The sequence below is a fragment of the Lampetra planeri genome, chromosome 1 (genome assembly GCF_965212315.1).
Source record: "Lampetra planeri chromosome 1, kcLamPlan1.2.h2, whole genome shotgun sequence".
In the NCBI taxonomy this organism is placed as follows: Eukaryota; Metazoa; Chordata; class Hyperoartia; order Petromyzontiformes; family Petromyzontidae; genus Lampetra; species Lampetra planeri.
In genome coordinates, this window is record NC_136107.1 from 22513930 (window position 1) to 22528493 (window position 14564).

General features: G+C 40.9%; 1 protein-coding gene across 6 annotated transcripts in view; it reads right to left on the minus strand.

The window, feature by feature from the left end:
- Positions 1-2879: 2879 nt before the first annotated feature.
- The window catches only part of LOC144720259 (MAGUK p55 subfamily member 7-like), a 63918-nt gene continuing 52233 nt past the window's right edge, over positions 2880-14564 (minus strand). For 5 of the 6 annotated variants that reach the window (XM_078596872.1, XM_078596881.1, XM_078596891.1 and 2 more), the window contains 6 exons: positions 11665-11835; positions 11012-11092; positions 10729-10822; positions 10073-10181; positions 9264-9398; positions 2880-6165 (listed from right to left, as the gene is read on the minus strand). In XM_078596872.1, the coding sequence (XP_078452998.1) occupies positions 5986-6165; positions 9264-9398; positions 10073-10181; positions 10729-10822; positions 11012-11092; positions 11665-11835 (770 nt within the window). In that variant the 3' untranslated portion in view covers positions 2880-5985. The remainder of the gene's footprint in view (positions 6166-9263; positions 9399-10072; positions 10182-10728; positions 10823-11011; positions 11093-11664; positions 11836-14564) is intronic. The other variant, XM_078596900.1, reaches the window with a different exon arrangement.

Sequence of the window (14564 nt, forward strand, 5' to 3'; positions counted from 1 at the left end):
TCACATTTAATTGTTGGATCCTTTGAAAATATTTACATGTTTTTATAGAAAATTATTACCTCTCCACAAACCTCCCCACCCCCTGAAAAAAAACATATCTCCATATCTACGGTATTTATATTTATGTTTTACGATAACAATTGGGGTTTTAGGCATGGGTTGGATGTTATATGGCCCCAATATTAGAGGTGGCAGGGTGGCTCTGGGTGAACATTATTGCGTGTCAGAACGCTAAGCCGCCCCTGCTGACTGAGATCCTGGATTTGAATTCAAGCAGCCAGATGAGGGTGAAGAAGCCTCGCTCGTGTGAGTTACTTTGATGTTCTCAATGTGGTCATCCGTGACTGCACATCAGTGAAGAAACGACAGCAGATAGCACCACTTTACACGAACTGTAAAACCTCGCCTTCATGGAGGTGTTAGTGTCAAGCCTGCACTGCATGAGCAAAGGTCCCGCGGGGAAGCCCAAGTGCTTCCTCTGCAGCGGGGAACTGAATCTGAGCCTGCAGAAGTTTATGATGTAGATGCCACCCTCAAAGCAGACCCAGAAGTACAGGGTGGTCCAGATGTATTGTGACCCCCCAATTAATTGACTTCTAACATTTTGTCCCTCGGCATAGTCATTCATGTTTTAAATAAACTTTACTTAAAAGAATAGTTTTAGATAATTAAATGGGGGGGTCACAAGACATCTGGATCACCCCGTACAGTGCATGGAACCTGCTTATTTTTTAACTCGGCAAAACTGGATGCACCCGCGGATCCATGCAGATATCCTTGCTGCTCTCGAGGCAGTCTGCCTCGTTCATCTGACTGATGGAATCACAATGTATAAAGCGGCCGCGTTACGCTTTCGTGGCGCTTGGCGGTGGATCATTTGCGTCGGATGTTTCTGGAGGGCGCGGAGCAAACGGTGATAAACCCACCGTGTGTTTAAAGTTAAACTCTGCGAAAAGGGTGCTTTTTGATTTGGATGGCCTCATGCCACTAATTGGAGGCTTTTTTTGGAAGCTGCACACATGGCTCGGTGCACAAGGCTCGCACGGCTTTCAAGTCCATTAGCAATGGCACATCCCCGAAGCTGGCTGACACCTGCCGGCCCCTTCGCGCTCACGCCGGCAGCTGTGCATCTGCCTCGAGTCACGCGTTGACCTTGACACCGTCACGATTTTTCCACGGCCGATGCACGCGGTTGAGGAAAAATCAATACGGCAAAAGGAACGCACATCTAAAAATGAAAAAAGTCTGCATAATAAAAAAAAACTACTCAACTTGGAAAATGTTTGCCGGGTTAATCACGGAATAAGAATGGTGTGCTAAATGCTGCACACATATTTATCTTCACCACTACGTCAAACCACAGGTGTGTTGGAGAGTAAATACACATTTACAATTTGAGTACGACGTTTCGCTGGTAATTACATCCAGCATCATCGCCCGATTTACTCTCCAACACTGGTGGGCTGGAGTAGTAAATATTTGTCGTTTTGTTTACGTAAAAAATCCCTTACTAATTGGCTGTGTCGGGTGGTGGAGGGCTATGACGCATTTATACTTACGCGATCTAACCCAAAAATCTTTATTATGAACAAGCCCTGTTGACTTCGTTGAATTAAACCTGCATAGATAATGAGCAAAGTCGTCTACTCACCATCACTTAAACTTACAATACAATTAATGTTTTTACTCGTGAGTTCTTAACAATGCTCCAGAGCCAAATGTTTAACTCGGCTAAAAACATTCGATATATTATCAGAGTATGCTTTTTGTTTGCATTCTGACCACAATCATTGTGGTTAATGCAGACATAATTCTTTGTAAAAGGTTTCAGTTTAGTGTTTAACATCTTAACACTTGTTTTGTTGCCAGAAAAAATGGGGAAAACCTATTATCAAGGTTAAATAAAGCAACTTTAGATGATAACATAGCTTACATTTACTGTACTTGCATATGATTGTCAAAGTGAGACAAAGTTGGACCCAAGTTGTCAAACGCATTATTTCATTTGTGCTGCCTATAGCCATCGAGGTAATAATATAGTTTAAAAGTTTGTCTTGAAACTTTCAAACAAGTCAACAGGTTCTGAAAGAGTATATATTGGACAATGCTTATCTTTGTGGTTTGAAACCAGTGAAGGAAATTCCATTTTATTTTGACTAAGTTCAGTCTGAGACCTCCTTTACCAGTGGCAAAATATAGTAATAGGTTTTTACTCTTTCAACTGGTACAAAAACTGACACCTTTATACAAGGCATCATGTTTGCAATAACCACAACACAAGCAGTCAAAATGCAAACAAAAAGAAACAACTGATGATGATATGCACTGTCCTTGAAATTGATTGGTCCCCACCCGAGACAGCTTTTCTTAGAGCCTAGTCTCCATTGGTGTTGGACCAGATGACACCAAAAGGAGTACAACTCAAAGACAGCGCACTATCAGAGTATTGAGAGCTCGGGGCAAGCATTTACACTATGAGACCTCCTTTACCAGTGGAAAAATATAGTAATAGGTTTTTACCCTTTCAACATTACCAACCGAGCCCTCCTGATGACGAATGTCTATCCTGTATTTGGTCTTTAATGATAATGCATTTGATGAATTGTCACAATTTACGATCATGGTGCAATTCAAAACATACTTTGTTTATGTGAATGCAGCAAAACGTGGTGGCAGCAGGGGCCGTACAAACCCATTACAAACATATGAATGGGAAAAAAATAAGAGTTCTTGCACACTATTTGATGCATGCCTTGCAAATGTAAAAAATGTATCTTAATCGATGCAGCGATGCATCATTACACCCATTATGCCTATAAAGGTATACAGAAAACCACCCCGCGTCACACGGATTTGTAGATGGGAAAAAGACAATTGCACACTGTTTCTCTCTTTATTTCCCACAGATATACACCAACGGACAGTGTCTACTCAAACTTAAATAACGTATATTTACAGAAATGCACATTTTACACAATTCATGGGATAAGTGGAGACCTCTCAGTAGCCAAAATTACAGTAGGTTAAACCTGCTCCCAGGATGATGCCTCTCATATACATCAATCACCCACCATCGTGTCCACTACGGCGAGTCTGATGCACTCGACTATGGGACACCTTTACTGGGAATTTAGGTTCTACTTGAAGCTGTGCTGTTGGCATCTATACGAATGCAGCACATTATTCTGTTTCATAGCATCTGAACCATGTCATATTCTGAATAACCCGCATGTGAAATCACGAAACATTTTCCTGTATTCTTTAAACTATGCAAAGTTGCATTTTTTTTAACTACACAGAGCTACAAGTGCTCAAAGCTAAATGGATAAGTCAGTGCATCGTACATTATCTGCCAATTAAGGTTTTCAGGAGCCAGGTTTGAGCCAATCAAGTCATCATCAAATTTAGAAGATGATTATGTATGTGGAGTCATTGGTGAGTGGGTGGAGAACATAAAATTAGCTTAACAAAAACACATGACCACCTGAGGTGGGCACCCAAGGGCATGAACCATAGTTTTGGCCTAAGTGCTCAAACATAGGCAAAGCATTAACCCACAAAGACAACCAGCCACTTTTATAATTCCAATCGTTAGCAAATACCCAATGAGATGTCCTCTTTTGGTGTATTCTGATATTAGCTACCTTATCATTTGTTTAGCGCCATATACTCCAAGAGTGGTTGGGCAATTCTCATAAGTTGAGGTTCTACACCAGGAATGGTTATTCTAAATTTGTATAATGAAGATCAGTCTCTCCATAGGACAAGTTTGGACATCGCACATAGTCGAAACTTCTTAACCAACCCTGGAGAGACAACGGATTAAGTAGACTCCTGACCAAACTTTGAATCCATGAGTTTCCAACTTGGAAGTACAGCGCTGCGTCAGAGCACCACTTGGTTCACATGCAGTAACTTTAGAGCAATGCAAATTGTTATATTAAAATAAAAAGCTATATAAAAATGCTCTCTCTAACTTAAGCACACTAGCAAATCCCAACTAAAGATAAACTCTCGCCGTAGTACACACTATGATATGTGCACAGAGATCTCGAATTCAACGCTACGTCAAGTTTGTTCAAAAGGACATCAACATTACAAAACCTAACTACGACTGATAGCCATACAACATAACCCATACACAGTCCAGTAGGGAGAAAGCTAATAAAATACTGTATTACTAACATTAGATTTTGGTCTTTCACACTTTTAAGGATTGTTTTTACAGCAACACATTTTACAGGACATTATTTAAAACTGCCGATTCAATTACGTATAGCAAGCTAATCAAACATTAGACAATCATTTTCCGCAAGTAGTTTCAATGTCAAGAAGAAATAATTTAAGAAATCCTGACAATGTCACAATACTGTATTTTTAGCATGTTCGTCCTAAAAACTAGCACTACACTACAACATGCAAGACATATGAGCCATCATCGGTGAGCAAATATTCTGCTGCTATTCGCACACAATACAGCTGTCTACAATAATTATTAAATCGCTCAATACATTACAACGCTCAGTTATGATTTCACTCAATTGTCTTAAACTGGTTTGGTACAGGCAACACAAAAATGTAATTCCAAGCATCTTGGATGAGGCCATCATTGGGCAATCATTCAGCAGTGTAAACAATGCTGGTTGTTTAAAGGATCGTTCATGATTCCATGAATTTGTGAGACAATGGCTGCAAACCAATGGCAGATACGAGTGGAAACACTAGCATTTGGAAAGCAATAAACCCTACACACCCGTACAAGGCCTCAAATCTGGCCTCAAGATATAAAAATGCTGTTAAATGAATACAATGTCCTGTTTAATCATATGGTACATAATGTGACACTGCTCTTGAATTATGTGGTTTAATTTTTTTTTAAATAACCTGGATTTATTTAGCAGCAGTGGATAACACAAACCATGCTTCAATAGCAATAATAATGCATGTAACCTGGTTAAATGACTTTACATGTCAGAATTATTTGGTTTGGTTCCATTTTAATACAAGCCACAGCAAAAAAAACCCAAATTTATAAGCGCACCTTACTAGGTGTGCATCCTGTGTTTTTTGCATGGGAATTGTTGAGTGAAACCTTACATTCACCAAGAAAACAAACGTGTACAAAGTTTAAATGACTTAAAAACACTATCAAGGAGTGGGTGGCAACTGCCATGAGAGCATGCGGTCAGCCAACCACAGCACACCATGGAATGCTTCGTCACCCATTACAGCACTCGGACCAATTCCTGACCAGCAGATAGGGGCACGCAAAGTAAAAAGGGGGTTTCCCCCAGACAGCTCATCTTACCTCTTGTGCCCCGTGTTTCTGTGAAGTGTAACACATCCTTTTCTGTAGAAGAAACATCGCAAAAAAGGGAATTTGACACAAAGCACAGCGCTGTGGTAGAAATGCCTGTTGACCATTGCGCGATACTAGAGCACGCCTGACTGTTTTTACTGCAAGCCAATTCAAGTTGTGTTTAATTTGAGCGTGTTATTTTTTAAGTAAACATATCAACTTTCGTGTTAAGTGGCCAGCAGAAGTAATGCCCGTGCTGCTGTGCAAGTCAAACTGCTAAACTGTAATACAGCAATGAGAATACCTTTTTGCCTTAGATTATATGTGCATGCAGAATGAGGTAAGGAACTTTGAAATAGAATGTGGCAAGAAAGCCAAGTAGGTTTAATCAAGAAAAGGATGTTGCAATGGGTGGAAGACGATAGGGACAGGTTACCGAGGCAAACAATGGAGTGGGCACCCAAAGGTCAGAGGCCAAGGGAAATACCTAAAAGCCAGATTGTGAGATTATTGCAAGAGCAGATTTTGGTGGTCAGGTGTCAACTGCACAACAGCTGTAGGATCTAGGAGTGGTGAGGAGCATTGGCATCGATGGTAATGGCCGTGACGACCTCTTGAGCTTGTTTCCGTTTGCTCGGCGGCGCCATGTACTTGCTACTGTGCGACGGTGGGGTGGCGGCGCGGGGCTATGAGAGCACCCAGCCCAGCGGCACCCACATCGTCTCCCTCTCCAGCGAGTCTGCGGTGGCGCGCAGCTCGCGATACGCCACTGCCAGCTCGTCGTTCACCACCGTCTTGTCAAACAGGTAGCCAAACTGAGCCTCCATCCGTGCTGCCGTCCCCAGCATTTCCTGGAACTCCTCATCCTGTACCCGAGTGGGGGGAGCGGGTGGGGATATAGGTAGGATTCTGTGTGAGGTGTCCTGCTTCCTGCATATTTCTACTACGTCACAAAACCACCGGTGTCGAAGTCACCGGCATCTGTGTGGGCTGCAAGGGTGTGCTAAGTGTGTACGCATTTATTTAATTCTAAGAGATCTCAAAAGACCCTCCACCAATGCAACCCTAACTTCCATCAACCTAAGATACCCCATTTTTTACCCATCAAGGCTAAACATCGTGCGAAGAGATTTATTTAAAATACTAAATGTCAAAACTTTTTGTAAAAATTCTGCACTCCAACAACAAATGTATTTCCAATTCCATTTCAGAAAATTGGACCACTATGTTTCCAAGAGGGGAAAGGAAAAAAAGTAACTGTGTTCACATTTTGCCTTTTGGATTGGAAAATAAACATTGGACTAAGGGTACAGAGTTGAAATAATTAATTAGACATAGAATTCTCCAAACAACAGCATAAAACACAATAAAAAAACATGCATACAACATTGCACAGAGCACAATATGGGATGTGAGCATGTGCAAAATTACAGAACTAGAGCATGTGCAAAATTACAGAACTAGAGCATGATAAATAACTCATAAATCACGGGACTTCCAATTATGTGCTTTGTTAACTCGCATAATCCATTATCGGCCTATCCAATTATCCAAAATATTTGCTTATCCTCACCCCATTTCAGCACAGATGATGCTTAGGTTCATCTATCCACACATGTACATACACATGCATGGGCTGCTCCTGTGAATAATGTCATGTTATAGCAGTGTGCTACAGATCAGCAGATGCTGGATTGCAGCACAAGCCTTAACCTTGATGCATGTAACATCATAAGATTTGACATGCATCACATGGATCTATCTAATGCATATTAAAGGAGAATTGATACGTGAAAAAGGCAGCCTACTCTGCACTGGGCTAGTTTTCACACTGATGCAATTTACAGAGTAAGTTGCTATATATAATTGTATGGTAGTTCAGGAGTACAAAATCCTAAATTTTAAAATGCCCTACAATAACATTGTTACAGCTATCTGACTGGTTATAGATTCCCAGGTGTTCTTTGAAAAAAGAAACATGGATTTGTTTTACATTACATTCTGACCCGTTGGCACTGTGGTTATTTGTTTTTCAATGGAAAGTTACACGTTAGAATCCCAATCGGTGTCAACTCAGCGCATCATCCCTCTAGCGTCTATAAAAATGAGCACACTACTTGGTCAAACGTCAACAGTGGTCATCTCTTTGGAGAGACTGCCACCTGGCATATACATTTGGAATTTCTACCACTAAGGATCACAAAACGTGACAAGGATTGCCCCAGTGCATTTTTAACTTAGGAAACACTTTTACTTGACTTGTGTACAGTGGCCAAGTAGGAACGCAACAAAAAACCCACGAAGCTTTTACACTTGTGTGGCGTAAAATACATGTTCAACATTGTTTCCACATATGGTCCCCGACCATGATAATTTTGAGTATCCTTTTATTTTGCACAACTCTCTGACATCACCCACACGTTCTTCCCTCCACATGCAGCCTCCGCTAAATACATTTACTGAAGCTTGGAATTCACTGAAGTGTTTTTCCCCTTCTTGCTAAGCTATTTAAATTTCAAGCAAGGAGGCACTTCTTAGAACTTGGATGCAGCACAGTCATCCTTTATTAGGATAATGCAAGTAGCGTGCATTCGGTAAGGTATGCCATCACTGCAATAATAAAAATGCATAGACCAGACTGACCTCCCAGTGGTTCGGACCTCATTGGCAATGAGTGTGAAAGAAACACATACCCCACATTACAAAGACAAAATAGAGGGCTGAGAATTTCCGGAACTAGATTATTATTCCATGAGACTGGCGTGCATTTTGCATTAAAGCATTCCACTGTCCAGCTCTTGGGATTGTGACAGACATTCGATTGGCAGCTAGGAAAGGGAGAATTTTAAGAAAAAAATATAATACAAAACCTGCCAGTTGCTGAACGAATTCAAAATATATTGTACTTAAGAATACACTAGCACTGGCTGAGGCTTGCATACGTAAATTACATTAATTAACCTCCACTGTTGTGTGTGAAGAGGAATGCGAGTGGGGATTATTCCCTGGTGATCCATCAGTAGCAAACAAGAAAGATCCAGAAAAATGCTTTGAGCATGGTTCATTTTACTATGTGCTAATGATAAGGCCTGGTAAAAACACCAGCTATACTTATTCAATCTAATCCACAGTTGTGTAAATCTATGCCAATTTAAATGCCATTAATTTTACTGTCATATTCAAGCATTCCATTTCAGAACCATGTGGAGCAATTACAAAACGTTTTTTTTTATGGTTATCCATTTTCTTCTGTTTTCTATAATTGATCAGGTTTAAGTTTATAAAAAATAGAGGTGACCAAGTGGCTCAGTGGGATAGCATTTCTCAAAGCACTGATGAGTTTACTGCTTGACATTTGAGCTGTGGGTAGTCACTAGAAATTAAGAGGACTTTACATTCCAGTCTCGACATGGCCAAAGATATATGAACAATAAAACACCTACCAAAGTAAAATAAAAATGACGCCACACTTAAATTGGCCCAACAATCGAGAAATATAAATATTGGAAGATAAGGAATAATAAATGAATATAGGTGAATTAAAGAGCGATTGTAATTATATTGGTAATGTCTTCTAGGTTCATTCACCAATGTTAAGTAAGTAAAGTGTGGTTCCCCTGCCGAGGAATTCTAAAATAGAATGCAAATACTTAGCATCTCACCCCGAGGTTGATAGTACAAATGCAGAGTAATTTCGGAGCAATATGCTCAAACTATGAAATATATATATAATGCAAAGATGTAAATCACAAACGAAACAAGGCTGAACGTGCAAGCAACTGCAGCTGACACAAAAGAGTTCATTTATATAAACGCATGCCCAAAACAAGAACCTTCTTATTCTATCTTGGTCAAGATCTATTGTACATGATAACATAATTTGCTATATCATAACTATACCTTGAACAAATGCCCTTTACAGACTACTCAAAGCACCCATGCAGTTATTTGGTAAAGCACTCACCGTGAAATTACGGGCCGGGTTTTTGTCTCCGCTGGATTTGGCTGCCCCTCTCGTCTGTCGGAGACGCTCAAGAGAAGGCGGCTTCACGAAGATCACAAACGGCTTGAACTCTGGTGTCCGAATGGACTTGATAGCCTGGCAGGGGCAAAGGTCAATCACATGGTAAATGTGGTTGCTGTTCTTCAAAATTTAAACACTTTATCAGCCTCAGCATTCTTATGTGCTAGTGATTGTCACGCATGCGTATACATTTAAAATCTAGTAGAGTTAACATGTTACTCTATTCACAGCATCCAAGGTTCATGGTGATGCCTCATTTCTTTAGAACTGCCTTTGGTGTTTAATTTGTTATCTTTCCCCTGCACCTCTGATAAGCAAGGTTTTCTACGTATGGTGCGGAAGCTCAACAAAAACAAACTTTGTGCGTGAAATAATTAGGCAGTTTCTACAATGGGCAACTAGGCACCAGTAAAGACAGTAACACAAGTAGGCTGCCAACATATCCATACGGAGTTTAAGTGCTCTCCTCTCATATGCATAGGCTCTGCAGATTATCAATTTTCATTCCATAAGCAAAATACTCATTAAGACATTAACCAAACATCCAAGTGTAGGATGTTCTCAAAAAATAAGATTGAGGCTGGATAAAGGACTGTTATTTTTCCTTACAAGTTTAAGCCAAGTGTAAAAAAAGCACGATCATTTCTCCCCAGTTCACATAAAGAAACGTACTTGCCGCATGCCAATTGAAACACCGAGTAAAACTCGTGTAAATAACCAAAAGGGGGCAAATGGCTGCTCCTCCTCACCGGGGGGCTCACGTCCAGCAGGCACACCTTGCCAGCATTCACCACCGAGCGAATAGCGTCCACGCTCGTGCCGTACAAGTTCCCCTTGAACTCGCCGTACTCCACAAACCTGGACAGGGCATAAAACGCTTGGGGGCTCACTCACACCTCTCTTCAACTAAACCGCCTTTTACTTGTAAATGCTCGATCCAAATTGATGTTCGTATTGTCCAAAGAGTGTACGTTTATGACAGCACGTGTATAACTGAATGAAAGCCAAAATACCGGACGTCTAAGGTAATGTGCGATCAAAGTGTCTCTCTACTCGAACGAGTGTGGGTCAGTGCTCATCTCCGTAATTGCTTCTGAGCCAGTGGTGGAAATTACACATTCCTACGGTGGGGGCCAGTCTCTCCAAAGGAAAAAAAAAACCGTTTTGTAAAAGAAAAATCACGCCTGGAGAAATGCCCCAAGCAGCTTGTCGAGAGCTGCGTTTCTGCATTTGAATACGTACCGGTCTCGAATGCGGTTGGTTTAAATGGTGAATGTTAAACATGCCAGGCAACGACTGGCCCCAGCGTGAATAAGTTCCCTCACTCGTCTGGCCGGCTTTGCACCAAGAGGGAAGGGAGTGAGAAGTAATGCACGTTGGGCAGCATCACCTCTGATGCAATCACCTGTTGTTCTGCAGATCTGCCTCGAATAGGTGCCGAGACACAAAGTAATACTCCTTGCTGTCTTTCTCGTGGCTCTTCTTTTGCCGTGTAGTTGCTGCAAATTCAATACGCCAGTTAAGCAATGGAGCTTTTAGGAAAAAGTCAAGATTTATAGACGTGGCAAATAAAAGTAGCTCCGCAGTTTAAAACAATTAAATTCCCACGGCGAGAAAACACAAGACTTCTCAATTGCGATTAATGTGCAGAACAATTTCAGCATTGTCTCTGGATGAGTAATACGCACTTGGAACAGTTCCGCTATAGAGGCTTGGGTCGCTGGCGATGAGTCTTCTTTTGAGCTCATTAATTCCAACCCCAGGTGGCCCTGTGAAGGATGCTATGTTAACAATCATCTCAAGGAGTTTCCAAAAACATGCCGAAAACAAAAAAGCGCAATGCAACCGTTGTCCTCGCACTGTGCGTTCTCCCAGCAGGCATTGGCCAAGAACCTGTGTTAAGGCCAGGCACATACCAAGCACTCAACGCACAGAGATGCAGTCATGTGTGACAAGACAAAGTGCAACGGCCAGATATGAAGACAGAGTACAACAGCCACAGATTCTAAAGCATGGGATTACCTTTGGCAGCATTGAAACATTTCATGTAAAAGATATCTTAAAAATGTAATATTCCATTCAGATCTGTTAAAGTGTGTATTACATGGTGATACGAACAAAAGCATAATTTCAAAATAAATGCCACATTGAAATGTGCAAGTACATATCATTAAGCTAGAAGCTTCTGTAGTTGCTTGCTTTGCTAGAGTCCCACTCTCTGACTAAGACCTGCACATTAACACAGATATTATTCCAACCTCGACAACCGTCTCTCTTAGCACTAAATTCCATGACCAGGCAGCTTTAATGCAGCCCTGTGGGCACTTGTGCGATTGCTCACCGACGAGCACGATGACTCGATACTTGTCACCTAGCTGGTGCTGGTACTGCAGCACCTCCTCGTAGGTGGAAACCTCCGAGGCATCATACTCGGCACTGCGTTTGCTCTCGTACATCAATTTGCTCGTCTTCCTGCTCTGGCGGCTGAGCCGGAAGCTCCGACGGAGACCGGCTACAGAGGCGTCCACATTCACACATGGACACAAGCGAATAAATCGTTGTTAGCATTGCATATTCACCATGGCATAGAGATGGACAGGTGTCAATCAACGAAGGCAAGTGCCTTTAAATGTTTCACTTATAATAGTGGTATATGACCTGTTGTAGTAAAAAGACACGCCTTTTCCTTGGAGAAAAATCCGCGACCTTTATTTTACTTGTTGAAACACCAATGACAACTATGAACTCTTTTGCAAGCTAGATCTGCGTTCATAATTTTCAAAAACATACTGCAGTTTTTTCCTTTTAAAATGTAACAAAGGCAGTTTGTCCATCATGACATTGCTGTGCCAAGGCCACACACTGGTCTATTACTACTAAATATATTACTGCATCTTTAATAATTGATTTTCAAGGTGTTAAATACAGCCGGGTGATGGTGGCGCACATCTGTAATCTAGCACTGGAGGCAGTGAGGGTTGGTGGATCGCACAAATGTTGTGAAACTCCCTTCCTGTAGGCATCCAGGTGCCATTCTCTGGCTCGCCAGGAGAGGACGGTACAGCAAGTGGACCAATCGCCATCTGTTTCCACCTCTACGGCGATAGAGTGTTGCCCCCTCTTGTGTGTGGGGTTTTCTCCGGATGCTCCGGTTTCCTCCCACACATATAAATACTTAACATTAATTGGCTGAAAACATCTTAAAATAAAAACTCAATGCAGGGCCCTCCTGAAACAAAGAGTCCTACGATTCAGTGCGGCTTTCATTGATAAAGTAAATTATCATTATATAGTAATATAATTAGCATTATATTATGAAGTGAAAATAATCTGGCAGCAAATCAAACTGTTGATTAATTATGCAATAGTTTAGTGACGATTGCACTGATAACCAGGCTATGCAGACCAACGATCTGTGTTAAATGTTGAGCTGTTTTTTTCAGATTGAGGTTGAGAGTGAGATTTTACAAGTTAAGGAATGTTGAGGAACAACTGACTTTATCAATCTCTTTTTATTTACATTTGTTACATGATTTTCAAAACATAAACAGCTGTTTTTCTCTGTAAAAGCATATACGCCCTCGAGTGAGACTACTCTGACAATGTGGTTGGCTACAATGTTACCTTTACTAGATCAAAAAAGACGAAACCACATATTGCTGTGGAAGATTCTCACACTGAATAACCCAATTATTTTCGAAGTATTGCTGTTATGAAAATAAAAACAGTGAAATTTAATGAAATTATGTATACTTATTTCATAAAACTCATTATGAATGTGGATTACGTAACATGATGGCTGGTATATTGTGAAATAAAGGTTGTACATTCCCTAGATTTTTTAAAAATGGCTTTTATAGATTACAAAAAAAATGTTGGCCTCATATTGCAGGTTTCATAATTTTTCAGGTTGGCTCATATAGATCTAAGAAAATGAATGATACTGTTTACAATGTTGGATTTTTCGGTGTAGGAATGATAATTTACATTGTTGATCAAATGCGATATGGACATCCCATAATATGATTACTCTGTGACAATAACTCAGAAAAATGTAGTATGTCGGGGATGCGTTCATGAAGGTGCGACGAATATCGAAACGATGTAAATGAAAGCAATTTAGAGGGTAGGTGGAGGTGAAGGCTGAGGCGATGGATACGAGAAAGGACGAATGATGCTGTCAGTGATGTGTGGGTTGAGGCAACGCAAATCAGGATGTGGTATTAATAAAGTGATGACGTATTTGTGAAACGATATAAAATGGGGAGACATAAATCGGGATATTACTATATATAGGAATGTCCAATAAGGATTAATTATCATTTTAAATAACATACGCAAACACACAAAGGCTCTCGATTATTGGGATATATTGGATTGCTTTGTTTAATTATTTAATACAATTGCACAAGCATAGGTCACACCTGCTAAAGGTTACCAAGTAACAATTATGCTGCCTGATATGATTATACCCCAGAATGGCATTGTACAAATAATTATTGAGTCACTTGAGAAGGTCTTTAGGGCAAAAATAGTTTGCTGCATGAGAATCAAGCCAACGTTTTAAATCCTAAGAGATGGAATATATTGAATTAGGTGGAAAACTGTATTTTTATTACTTTTTTATACGGTCATTGGAGACTGGGCTAAAAGCATAAACCTATGTACCACTTCCCAGACCACTGGGAACCAGATGCTGTCGCCCAAGAGCTGCCGAGGAACAGCACAAGGGCCCAGGTCTGTGTACAAGGTCTACAAAACAATGCACCACGAAGCCCCATGAGTTTGGCTCCTCAGACTCCACCCCACCCCTACGACCTACATCGATATTTTGAAATGTTATAAGTACAAGGAGTAACACAAGTATTACACTAATTTAAGTAAGAATATATTCATTTTGTATTTTTACACAGATCCAGGAAGTTAAACGAAGTCGGCAATGTTAATACATACAGGTCTCGCTTCTGAGCTGACTTTGTGATGTTGCAACTGGTTCTGGAGTAGCAGTAAACGTTTGTGGGCTAATGCATTAGTCCAGTGGTTTGGTTTTGGGACACCATGAGATTCGTTTATATAGGCGAGAGGCGAGGCTGATACAGAAACACAGGTTATTGGACCCATCCCAGTGTGAGCACATCAGCATGGTGCCGACTGGCTGTCGAAATAAGTCATCACTCCCCTCGAGAAACTGGCTTAATCAGTTATCAAAAAGCCAGATTTGAATGCAGGATCTCAGCAGTG